The 13,644-nt window shown below is 40.0% G+C and overlaps 1 protein-coding gene across 3 annotated transcripts in view; it reads right to left on the minus strand.

Annotated features, from left to right (window-relative positions):
• LOC121328832 (H(+)/Cl(-) exchange transporter 3-like) overlaps positions 1 to 13,644 on the minus strand; it is a 60,604-nt gene that overhangs the window by 7,475 nt on the left and 39,485 nt on the right. For all 3 annotated transcript variants that reach the window (XM_041273927.1, XM_041273935.1, XM_041273943.1), the window contains 3 exons: positions 11,298 to 11,504; positions 11,024 to 11,104; positions 10,122 to 10,667 (listed from right to left, as the gene is read on the minus strand). In XM_041273927.1, coding sequence (XP_041129861.1) covers positions 10,122 to 10,667; positions 11,024 to 11,104; positions 11,298 to 11,504 — 834 coding nt within the window. The remainder of the gene's footprint in view (positions 1 to 10,121; positions 10,668 to 11,023; positions 11,105 to 11,297; positions 11,505 to 13,644) is intronic.

The raw sequence follows: 13,644 nt of genomic DNA on the forward strand, positions 1-13,644 counted from the left end.
TTGTGACCATCCATCTTCCTCTTGATCACATTCCAGAGGTTTTCAATGGGGTTCAGGTCTGGAGATTGGGCTGGCCATGACAGGGTCTTGATCTGGTGGTCCTCCATCCACACCTTGATTGACCTGGCTGTGTGGCATGGAGCATTGTCCTGCTGGAAAAAACAATCCTCAGAGTTGGGGAACATTGTCAGAGCAGAAGGAAGCAAGTTTTCTTCCAGGACAACCTTGTACTTGGCTTGATTCATGCCAAAGCTGCCCAAAACTTGCTTCCTTCTGCTCTGACAATGTTCCCCAACTCTGAGAAGTACAGGCGTGGAAAAGTACAGAGCAGTTTAGAAGCAGTTTGAAAGCAGGCTGACACCTGCAGAAGAAACTAAACTTAAAAAAAAAAAAAAAAAAACCCTCAACATGGTCTTCAAGCCAGTAATCTGTGACACCTGCTTGATGTGGGAAATCCGAGAAAACCCAGCGGAGCTAAACCAAGTGTGCCTAAAGTGCCGCGCGATCCAGGATTTGCATAAACTAGTAAGTATGCTAGAAATGGAGCTGGAAGAAGTGAGACAGCAACAGGATCTTGAGGAACTGGCACACCCACAATTCATGGAAGTCTGCATCACCCCTAACAGACTGAAAGCCACCAGAGAGAGGTGGTCAGAACAGCTGGGATCAGGTAGGCAGAAGCAGGGAAAAAAAGAAACTTCGTCAAACACAACCACCAGAAATCAAAACAACCAACAAGTTTGAGTCACTTCAGAATTTTGATGAGCACAACCAACAACAAGAGAACGAAAGGAACAACATCCAGGACCCCATTGACAGTGGTGACCAGACAGCAAAAAGAAGGGAGCTTGAAGTAACTTACAAAAATAGATGGTGAGTAAGTAGATTCAAGAAAATGCACAGAGTCCTTTTCTTCAGTCAGTTGCCAGGTTTATTGAAATATGCAGGGAGTCTGGTCCCAGGTACAGGACAAACACTACTCAACATTACAATGTTTGCGTGACATTAAATACCCTTCTGTATAGATGGTCCACCTCCCCTTTCTCTGACATTAACCAATGGTCAAGGTAATTTAATTTATTGTGTGAGTGTTAATGTGTGTGTGTCTGTGTGTGTAGTCTAGTGTGACAACCTCTGAACTCAGTGCATTCTTCACACTCCTGGAGACAAAAGGTCCATACATCTGCCTTTTGTTATCTCCTTGCGACCCCCTTTGATGCCAGTGGGATTATCTGTTTTGATCTCTCTGAAGTCTAGAGCCTGTTCCCTTCTAGTCCACAGCATTGTTATCTCGTTAGCTTGCAGTCATTGTTGGGCAGTTTGTAGACGCATCGTCTCTATCAGTGGTTAGCAGTACATGCAATTTGAACCAAACAGTCTGCTATCTGCAATATTAGTCTCTTTTCAGAAAAAAACACCAGTATAGCTCTGCCAGTCCACATGCGTAGCAAACTGCTAATCAATTCTCAATCCATGTTTTCCAACAGAGGTCATGATTGTTGGGGACTCCATATTGAGAAACACACCAAGTTCAATTCGCAGTTTGGACCCCTTTACTACAACAGTGTGCTGCCTTCTGGGAGCCTCGGTCAAGCACATCACTGAGAACGTGGACAGGCTCCTAGAACGAACAGGAGACGACCCGGTAGTAGTCGTCCACATCGGTACAAACAACATTGGAAGAGACAGACCAAAATCCCTGCAAAACAAATTCAGAGAGCTAGGAAGGAAATTAAGAGAGAAAACCAAAACTGTGGTATTTTCTGGTATACTACCCGCACCTTGCAAAGGACCATATGGACAGCTGGAAATAATTAATCAAAATGCATGGCTGAAGATGTGGTGCACACGGGAAGGCTTCACCTATCTTGATCACTGGACCACATTCTACAACGAGCACTATCTGTATAGACGGGATGGACTGCACTTAAATAACAAGGGAATCAGTCTACTTGGAGAAAAGATCCTCGAGCAGGTTCAGAAGCATTTAAACTAGAAAGGAAGGGGGGAGAAACCAACAAAAAAACAGAAGGGAGACCGCATCAAAACAAGAACAACAACTCAGGTAAGACAACCATTAAATGTATTTATCTAAATGCTAGAAGTATCAAACAAAATTCTAGAACTTGAAGCTACTGCACTAACAGGTAACTATGATGTGATAGGTGTTACAGAAACGTGGTTATCTGAGAGTGATGGGGACGAATATAATATTTGTGGGTATACACTGTATAGGAAAGACAGGCAGGACAGAAGAGGAGGAGGGGTAGCGCTATACATAAGAAACAGTCTTGAAGCCCAGGTGTTAAACCTGGACAAAGAAAATAAAACCGAATCAATATGGGTCAGAATAACGGACAAAAATTCAAAGGGCATAATAATAGGAGCATGCTATAGACCGCCAGATTCAGATGGTGAGCAAAATAATCTGTTATACAATGACATTAGAAATGCGTGTAGCAAAGGAGAAGCCATACTAATGGGGGATTTCAACTTCCCCCATATAAAATGGGAAAACCCGGTGGGTAGCACGAAGGATGAAATAGAAATGGTGGAAATGACAAATGACTGCTTCCTAACACAATTTGTCAAGGCACCGACTAGAGGGGAGGCATGCCTTGATTTAGTCTTTTCAAATAACGAAGATAGAATAACTAAAACAGAGGTCAGAGAACCACTGGCAAACTCAGACCACAACATGGTCTCATTTGAAGTGTTTTTTAAAACCCCAAAAGTAATGACTAAAGCTAAGGTTTACAATTTTAGAAAAGCAAACTATGAAGGTATGAAACAGAGACTAACAGAAGTAGATTGGAGTAAAATAGAGAAAACACCCACAGAAGAAGGATGGTTGTTCTTCAAAAATGTAGTACTAGAGGCGCAAAACAATTACATCCCTAAAGTAGACAAATCTAAATGTAAAACTAAATTGCCAAAATGGTTTAATAGATCAATTAAAAAAAAATATTCAGCAAAAAAAGGCACTTTACAGAGCATTAAAAAAGGACCAAAAAGAAAGTACGCAGAAAGAGTACACAGAACTGCAAACGCAAGTCAAAAAGGAAGTTAGAAAGGCCAAGAGAGAAATAGAAATGAACATTGCTAAGGAAGCTAAAACCAATTCCAAAATGTTTTTCCAATATTACAACAGCAAGAGAACATTCAAAGAGGAGATTAAATGTTTAAGAGATACAAATGGCAAAATCGTAGATGAAGAAAAAAAAATAGCAAATATATTAAATGATTACTTTTCACAAGTTTTTACAAAGGAAGATACTGACAACATGCCCCACATGTCATCCAGTTCCTATCCAGTTTTAAATAACTTTAGCATAACTGAGGCAGAAGTGTTAAAGGGACTAGGAGCTCTTAAAATAAACAAATCCCCTGGGCCGGATGAGATCCTCCCAGTAGTACTCAAAGAAAAGAAAGAAGTAATTTACAAACCGCTAACCAAGATCATGCAGCAGTCTCTTGACACAGGGGTGGTACCGACAGACTGGAAAATTGCAAACGTAATACTGATCCACAAAAAGGGAAACAAAACTGAACCAGGTAACTACAGACCATTAAGCCTGACTTCTATTATATGCAAACTTATGGAAACTATAATAAGATCCAAAATGGAAAATTACCTATATGGTAACAGGGTCCTGGGAGACAGTCAACATGGTTTTAGGAAAGGGAGATCGTGTCTAACTAACTTGCTTGATTTTTTTGAGGATGCAACATCGATAATGGATAATTGCAAAGCATATGACATGGTTTATTTAGATTTCCAGAAAGCTTTTGACAAAGTCCCGCACAAAAGATTAATTCTCAAACTGAATGCAGTTGGGATTCAAGGAAACACATGTACATGGATTAGGGAGTGGTTAACATGTAGAAAACAGAAAGTACTGATTAGAGGAAAAACCTCAGAATGGAGTGTGGTAACCAGCGGTGTACCACAGGGATCAGTATTAGGTCCTCTGCTATTCCTAATCTACATTAATGATTTAGATTCTGGTATAGTAAGCAAACTTGTTAAATTTGCAGATGACACAAAAGTAGGAGGAGTGGCAAACACTGTTGCAGCAGCAAAGGTCATTCAAAATGATCTAGACAAGATTCAGAACTGGGCAGACACATGGCAAATGACATTTAATAGAGAAAAGTGTAAGGTACTACACGCAGGAAATAAAAATGTACATTATAAATATCATATGGGAGATACTGAAATTGGAGAAGGAATCTATGAAAAAGACCTAGGAGTTTTTGTTGACTCAGAAATGTCTTCATCTAGACAATGTGGGGAAGCTATAAAAAAGGCTAACAAGATGCTCGGATACAGTGTGAAAAGTGTTGAATTTAAATCAAGGGAAGTAATGTTAAAACTGTACAATGCACTAGTAAGACCTCATCTTGAATATTGTGTGCAGTTCTGGTCACCTTGCTATAAAAAAGATATTGCTGCTCTAGAAAGAGTGCAAAGAAGAGCGACCAGAATTATTCCGGGCTTAAAAGGCATGTCATATGCAGACAGGCTAAAAGAACTGAATCTGTTCAGTCTTGAACAAAGAAGACTACGTGGCGACCTAATTCAAGCATTCAAAATTCTAAAAGGTATTGACAGTGTCGACCCAAGGGGCTTTTTTAGCCTGAAAAAAGAAACAAGGACCGGGGTCACAAATGGAGATTAGAGAAAGGGTTATTCAGAACAGAAAATAGGAGGCACTTTTTTACACAGAGAATTGTGAGGGTCTGGAATCAACTCCCCAGTAATGTTGTTGAAGCTGACACCCTGGGATCCTTCAAGAAGCTGCTTGATGAGATTTTGGGATCAATAAGCTACTAACAACCAAACAAGCAAGATGGGCCGGATGGCCTCCTCTCGTTCGTAAACTTTCTTATGTTCTTAATTCCAGCCTTGCTGAAGCACCCCCAGATCATCACCGGTCCTCCACCACATTTCACAGTGGGCGCGAGACACTGTGGCTTGTAGGCCTCTCCAGATCTCCGTCTAACCATTAGACGACCAGGTGTTGGGCAAAACTGAAAACTGGACTCATCTGGGGGTGCTTCAGCAAGGCTGGAATTGGGCAGATTTGTTTTTGTGAAGGGCGCATGAATCAAGCCAAGTACAAGGTTGTCCTGGAAGAAAACTTGCTTCCTTGTGGTCTGACAGTGTTCCCCAACTCTGAGGATTGGTTTTCCAGCAGGACAATGCTCCATGCCACACAGCCAGGTCAATCAAGGTGTGGATGGAGGACCACCAGATCAAGACCCTGTCATGGCCAGCCCAATCTCCAGACCTGAACCCCATTGAAAACCTCTGGAATGTGATCAAGAGGAAGATGGATGGTCACAAGCCATGAAAGAAAGCCGAGCTGCTTGAATTTTTGCTCCAGGAGTGGCATAAAGTCACCCAACATCAATGTGAAAGACTGGTGGAGAGCATGCCAAGACACATGAAAGCTGTGCTTGAAAATCAGGGTTATTCCACCAAATGTAGATTTCTGAACTCTTCCTAAGTTAAAACATTAGTATTGTGTTGTTTAAAAATGAATCTGAACTTATTTTCTTTGCATTATTCGAGGTCTGACAACACTGCATCGTTTTTGTTATTTTGACCAGTTGTCATTTTCTGCAAATAAATGCTCTAAATGACAATATTTTTATTTGGAATTTGGGAGAAATGTTGTCAGTAGTTTATAGAATAAAACAAACATGTTCATTTTACCCAAACACATACCTATAAATAGTAAAACCAGAGAAACTGATAATTTTGCAGTGGTCTCTTAATGTTTTCCAGAGCTGTATATTAAACGAATGCGAGTGAACATTAATATGAACAAAGAACAACTAAGTTACATGTATTTCATGAAAAAATAACTGTAGTCAACTTTTGCATTAAAGTAAAATCAGGCTTGTGTGATTTTGAAATGCCATTTTTTAAATATATTTACTACTGCTTAAAACAAGTTAAATAAAATATTTTGGTGGGAATTTAACTTGAACTTGTTCATTATTTCATTTTTAATAACAGTCTTATATTCTCTCTTCCTTCAGATATTTTTACAAGTAATGAATAAAAAATATTTGCCCACGTGTTAGGTGGCTAAGCTGCATTTTTATCCTAGTACACGGTCAGAACCTCTTTTTTTAAATCCGTTCAACAATAGTTAGCTGCAGAAATGTGTTGTCATGTTAATACAATATACATGTTTGTGTGTTTTTGCTTACATGGTAGGGATAATCACATATTGAATGGATGTATGACACCATGACATCGAGGAATGGCGGACACACTGAGTAGTGCAGCCGCTGCTGCTGTTCTTACAAAAATCTAAAAGGACTTTAGCTGCTACACCCACATTATTTTCTGCTTACTTTACAAAGAAATTAAATGGGTCCCAGCAAATACTACATTGGATTAGTATAATTATGTACATAACGACTGTGTTTGCATTATCTCTACGAAGCTGTTGTCACGATTATTCCTTTCACACAAGCGAGATCGAACACTCCCGGCTGCAAATCTATGCTGTCCTGCCGGGACGTTTTGGTATACCGGTCGGTACTGAGCAATGCACGGGCCGTGCCGCCCACTGTTGAACCAAGAAAGATGTTTGTTGTTAGCGGGAGATGTTCAGCAAATCCCGTTGATAAAGTTACTGGCTTGACTGATAGGCAATGATTAACTGCTGGAACGGTGACTGGCGAGAAACATTGAGACAGTGCTAAATCAGGCTATGCAAAAGAAGCAGAGGTGTGCACTGAGATACTGGTGGGAACTGATTTGACTCTGGTGTTGTCCAATGAAAGGAAAGTGGAACAGCAAAGTACAACACAAAGTCAGAATTTGAACACGGAAAGAAGACCTGATGAGGAATTCAAGGCAAACATGTGCTAATTTCTACTCTTTTAATCAATCAGTCCGAAGTAGCTATGGACTCAATTAATTATATAGTTGAAAAAACGTTTTCTTGTTAATTACAGAGTTACCGAGACTAATTCCATGGATTTTAAGAAAATCAGCAATAAGACTGTAAGGGGCGTGGAAAATGGGAAACAAACTTCGTAGGTAATGTAGGAATATTAAAACAACACAAATCCCTACTCTTTAAAATGGTTAAACTTTGGGATCCAAAATTAAAACCAAAAGGAATATTTCCTATGTCTGACGGAGATGTGGTTACACACAAATCCTCCTTTAGGTGCTTTTGTAGTACCAAGGTACAATATTTTTAGGAAAGATAGAAACCAAGAGAGAGGTGGGGGAGTATTAATATATGTTAAGGATAGTTTTACATGTAATCAAATTGAGTTCAAGAGCAAAAATTATCTTAAATATATAGGTGTGAATATGATGTTATCCCCTCAGATGTCTTTCATAAAATTATTGGCATACATAGACCATCTACTGCAAATGACTTTTATGATGATCTAAGAGCGTGACCAAGAAATAATTAATCCTTTTAATATGAACTGGCTCGATAGATAAATCGAACAAAAAAATCTGAAAGAAATTATGAATGGATGTGATTTATGTCAAATGGTAAAAGGACTAACCAGAATTACAAAAGCATCCAAAACTCAAATAGATCTAATATATAGTAATAAACCAGAACGCGTAATAAAGTCATATAACCTGGTGACATAACATGACCTGTTAAACTTCTCTAAAAACAGGAAGAGATGCTGATATTAAAATATTCAAAGTATTAAGGAATAAAGTTATAAGTGATCTGCGAAAAGCAAAATCAAAATTTTTACATTAACATAATAAATGAGGCAAAGGCAATTAGCAAATTAATTTGGAAACATTTAGACTGAGCAAAAGGAATACCAATGTGTGTAAGGAAGGATCTGAATTACATACAGGGTAAAGTGGCAAACACTAGGAAGATTACTGGACACAGTTTTTAATGACTTTTTTTTTTTTATAGATTCAGTAGAAGATTTGACACTGGCAACAAAACTAGCACCTTTCAAATGAATGAGCAAAAACCCATTTTCAGTATTCAGGAAGTAAGAGAAGCTACAGTTTATAAGCTCCTTGGATTTCTTAAATTCAGAGTCAAAGGATCCACCTGGTTTAGATACTACTTTTATAAAAGAAATACAAGGATATTCTGACATGTCCTTTAACTCATTTGATTAATATAACAAATAAGCACGGAAGTTTTCCGTGCATGGAAATCTGCAGCAGTTATACCTGTTTTTAAGAATGGAGACCCCGAGGAGATCAGTAATTATAGGCCTATTACTATGCTCTCGGTAATGTCAAAAGTTGCTGAGAAAGTGGTAGCTGAACAAACGATGTCATACTTGGAGGCTGGAGATTTTACAGCCAATGGGGTTTAGACCAAAGCACTCCACTGAAACTGAAAATTGTTATTTTGTAGTAAAGATCAAACTTCAGTTTGATAGAGGAAGAGTGGTTGGCGCCATATTTTTAGATCTAAAGCAAGCATTCGCTACAGTTAATTATGATTTCCTTATTGCTAGATTATATAAATATAATTGTTCTAATAGGCATTGAAATGGCTTGACTTGTATCTTAAGGATAAAAGATGATGTGTCTGGTAATATTCACCCTCCTATTAGGAATTGTACAGGGTTCTGTATTAGCGCCACTACTGTTCAATCTGTGTGTTAATGATCTACCGGGTGCGTGTCCTGGAGTTAATTAAATGATACAGTTTTCTATGTTCCTGCCAAAACTAGTCAACAGGCTGCCTGTAAGCGAACTACTATTATGAGAGAGGTGACAAGCTGGCTGAACCACTCCTGTCTAACTGTGAATGTATTCTCAATTAACTTACAAAAAAACACATTAAAAAGGTGATAAAAAAAACAACAAAATATAATCTGTATAATTTTAGGTATATCAGAAGTAATTTATCAACGAATGCTGTTAAATTATATTTGCACTCTAAGATTCAATCACATTAGCGTACTGTATAACCACTTGATCACAAACAGGGAAATCTGTTCAGCCAATTCACTGTCTGTATAATAAAGCCTAAAAAACAATGAGATTTCACCATTGTGGAATTCTTACAAAATACAAGGTGTTAAGTTTTGATCATGTTACACATTATTCATATGGAGTTCTGATGTTTAGGTCTCTGCATGGACTTGCTCCTCCACCATTAAAATAATTCATTACAATGAGCAGAGCAGCCGTCAATGATAATTGTAAAGAGGCAAGACCTTGTACTAATTTGCACAAACTGCATTCTCAATTAAAGGTGTAATATTCTGGAATTCATTAACAGATTAGATAAAAAATACTCATGAACTTAGGGATTTTGCTTATAAACTTAAAGTATGGTTAAAATCAAAATAAACATACATTGATTGAGAGGGTTGTATTGCTGTTTATTCTGCAATTGACTGTTGATTTGTTTATCTTTGTTCTCACCTATCTTTGTGAGCTTTTAGCCAAATTTGTTAATTTCTGTTAAATTGTACAATGTCCTTGTCAAATAAACAAAATAAATAAATGAAGAAAAAATGCATTCGTACCCTAGCAATCCCAGTTGAAACTATCTTAGTCTAGCACTGCATTGCATTCAATCTGAAACATCTTCATTTACTGTCACATTTCAACACTTTTGGAAAAAGCAGCCACACCTGTTTTTTAGACAACAGTTTTTAAAAAAATGCATTTTATTTCTGTTAAATATTAAAGCAAATCTGCTACAGAGCCACTACTAATACCTAGGACCTGAGTGGGTAATTAAACAGATTTTACCATTATAGTGTTAAATATCACTGAAATAATTTTTCTTTGAAAAGTAACATTACGGATCATTTAACGTACAGTATCTGTTACAAATACAACACTTCATCTGCCATTTTAAGGCTGTACATTCTGGTTTTAATCTAAAATTTAGGAAATAAAATCTACTTCCCCATGATTACTGTTTATATTAGTCAGATGGCTTTGTAGTGAAGTATTACTATTACCATTATTATTGTTATTAGAATGCTCTACTTGTATTCCTCCAAGGAATATGGTAGTTTGCAAAGAGGACTGCAAGGTTTACAGAGAATCAGGGGAACACTTGAATACAGTTTTAAGGCTGACAACACCCTCCTCTACCCCAGGTTTGCCCTCCAGGACTCACCTTGATGCCAAAGGTGAAGATGGTCATGATGATTTTGAAGACGAGCGCCAGGGAGAGCTGCCACATGGCTGAGTAGACTCCGGGCCCGGCCGGCCGCTCTGGGGTGTCGTCCACCACCTTGCTGCCGTTCATCTCGCTGCGGTACTGGCAGAGCTGGGAGGAGGCGAGGGGCCCGCAGTCGGTGAAGAGCTCTTTGATGAGCTCGCTGGTGTTCTGCCGGGTGTAGGGGTTGGGGAACGCCACGATCGCCGTGATGGCTGCCACGGTGATCACTTCCAGGACCGGGTACTTCCCGAAGCGCGTGGACTTGCGCCGACGGCACCAGGCTATGTTGGCGCGGATGAAGAAGGCCCCCCAGAGCCCTCCAAAGACCCCCAGCAGGATGAAGGGGAAGAGTTCAAACAGATACCAGGGGGTGTGGTACTCCACGTAGAACAGCACCAGCCTGCTGTTTCCAAAGGGGTTGATGGAGCGCAAGACAAACGCAGCGACAAGAGCGGCAAAGAATGACCTCCAGAGCGTTTTCAGGGGGAAGTAATAGCTAACCTGTGAAGGCATCACACAGGGTTAGGAAAATCCACACTGGTATGAATGCATCACACAGGGTTAGAGAAATCCACACTGGTATGAATGCATCACACAGGGTTAGAGAAATCCACACTGGTATGAATGCATTCTTACTGTTCAATTAGCGGATTAATGAATGTGACACCAATGAAGACGTACTTCACTTCAAAGATCTGAAATGATTTACCAATAATGGGTGTTTCACCACCACAATAACATATACACTACTGAGTACAATGAATTAACGCAGTTATGAAATATGGTGAGAGAGTTTGACTTATTTTGAGTTTTACTGAAAACTACCATGATAAATGAGCCCATTTAATCAAACAGACCTCTTCCAAACTAAACAGGACGCCGCCTATCGGAGCACCGAATGCAACAGACACTCCAGCCGCAGAAGCAGCCGACAGCACCTGCAAGGAAAAGCAAACAGCAGTCAAGCCGCCCACATTACGTCTTGTAGATCCCATATATGTACTATTATATATGTAAAGAAGAATTAAGCTATTGTACATCATGACATTCAAGAGCTTAGCTAACAATTCTTTCTTGATCAGTGTATTTTGGCTTTATAGAAACCGTGCTACAAAAAAAAAAAGCATTTACCTCTCGTTTTTTCGCTTCATTTTTGCTGTACTTTGGGAATAGATATGAGAAGATGTTGCCACAACAACAGGCAACATGCACAAGAGGCCCCTCCTTCCCCAGACTCAGGCCTGAAGCCACAGCCAGCACCAGAGTTACAGTCTTAATCAATAGTGTCCACTTGCCCAGGTACCCTCGAATGATGAACCCGCTCAGGATCGTTTTGATCTGCAAGCAAAGACAGAATACCTGACGCAAATTAACTGAAACACAGCGCACATGAGCTGTGCTGTTAAATAAACAAGATCATTCACAAAGACTTCTTTAGTCGCGTTACATTTTAAATTGTTAAAATCGCAAGATGTTTTATTTATATTATATGGATTTAATAACACGGTCTTTTTAGGATGAATTGATAAAGTGCATTTACTTTATACATACAAAATAGATTTGTACTCAACAGCCCATACTGTGGCACAGAACAAAGGTTGTTCATTGTCTGCTTCACCTTCCATTTAACATTCAGTGTAGAGACTGAATTATAGTCTACATTGAATTACTGCGCTTAGCACTTTCCTACTTGGCTAAGCATCTCAGCCGGAGAATGCAAATCAGGTAAACGAGTTATACTGCTACCCTTTTGGTTTTAAGAAAATATTTTGTATCAATACCTTTAACACAAAGTGGCATTTAAATGTTGAACTGCACTTCTGAAAAAAACACCACAGTACTCATATTGAGAATTCTCAGCAATAACACATTTTTGTCTTCTTTCCAACTTGGATAGATTTTGTTTGTAGATTTTTTAAGGCTATACTCACTCAGCTACAAAATGGAACCAAGATGGAGCTAGTGTTTTCTGTGTGTATATCGAGCAGACAGTGCTGTATGTATATAAAGAGCAAGCAGTGCTGTGTGTGTGTATATTGAGCAGGCAGTGCTGTATGTATATAAAGAGCAAGCAGTGCTGTGTGTGTGTGTATATTGAGCAGGCAGTGCTGTGTGCGTGTATATAGAGCAGGCAGTGCTGTGTGTGTGTGTATATTGAGCAGGCAGTGCTGTGTGTGTGTATATTGAGCAGGCAGTGCTGTGTGTGTGTATATAGAGCAGGCAGTGCTGTGTGTGTGTATATAGAGCAGGCAGTGCTGTGTGTGTGTATATAGAGCAGGCAGTGCTGTGTGTGTATATAGAGCAGGCAGTGCTGTGTGTGTGTGTATATAGAGCAGGCAGTGCTGTGTGTGTGTATATTGAGCAGGCAGTGCTGTGTGTGTGTATAGAGCAGGCAGTGCTGTGTGTGTATATAGAGCAGGCAGTGCTGTGTGTGTGTATATTGAGCAGGCAGTGCTGTGTGTGTATATTGAGCAGGCAGTGCTGTGTGTGTATATTGAGCAGGCAGTGCTGTGTGTGTGTATATAGAGCAGGCAGTGCTGTGTGTGTGTATATAGAGCAGGCAGTGCTGTGTGTGTATATTGAGCAGGCAGTGCTGTGTGTGTGTATATAGAGCAGGCAGTGCTGTGTGTGTGTGTGTATATTGAGCAGGCAGTGCTGTGTGTGTGTATATTGAGCAGGCAGTGCTGTGTGTGTGTATATTGAGCAGGCAGTGCTGTGTGTGTGTGTGTATATTGAGCAGGCAGTGCTGTGTGTGTATATTGAGCAGGCAGTGCTGTGTGTGTGTATATAGAGCAGGCAGTGCTGTGTGTGTGTGTGTATATTGAGCAGGCAGTGCTGTGTGTGTATATAGAGCAGGCAGTGCTGTGTGTGTATATTGAGCAGGCAGTGCTGTGTGTGTGTATATTGAGCAGGCAGTGCTGTGTGTGTATATAGAGCAGGCAGTGCTGTGTGTGTGTATATTGAGCAGGCAGTGCTGTGTGTGTGTATATTGAGCAGGCAGTGCTGTGTGTGTATATTGAGCAGGCAGTGCTATGTGTGTATATTGAGCAGGCAGTGCTGTGTGTGTGTATATAGAGCAGGCAGTGCTGTGTGTGTATATAGAGCAGGCAGTGCTGTGTGTGTGTGTGTATATTGAGCAGGCAGTGCTGTGTGTGTGTGTATATAGAGCAGGCAGTGCTGTGTGTGTATATTGAGCAGGCAGTGCTGTGTGTGTATATAGAGCAGGCAGTGCTGTGTGCGTGTATATTGAGCAGGCAGTGCTGTGTGTGTGTATATAGAGCAGGCAGTGCTGTGTGTGTGTATATTGAGCAGGCAGTGCTGTGTGTGTATATTGAGCAGGCAGTGCTGTGTGTGTGAATATAGAGCAGGCAGTGCTGTGTGCGTGTATATAGAGCAGGCAGTGCTGTGTGTGTGTATACTGAGCAGGCAGTGCTGTGTGTGTATATAGAGCAGGCAGTGCTGTGTGTGTGTATATTGA

Source organism: Polyodon spathula, chromosome 2 (assembly GCF_017654505.1).
Source record: "Polyodon spathula isolate WHYD16114869_AA chromosome 2, ASM1765450v1, whole genome shotgun sequence".
Taxonomy (NCBI): Eukaryota; Metazoa; Chordata; class Actinopteri; order Acipenseriformes; family Polyodontidae; genus Polyodon; species Polyodon spathula.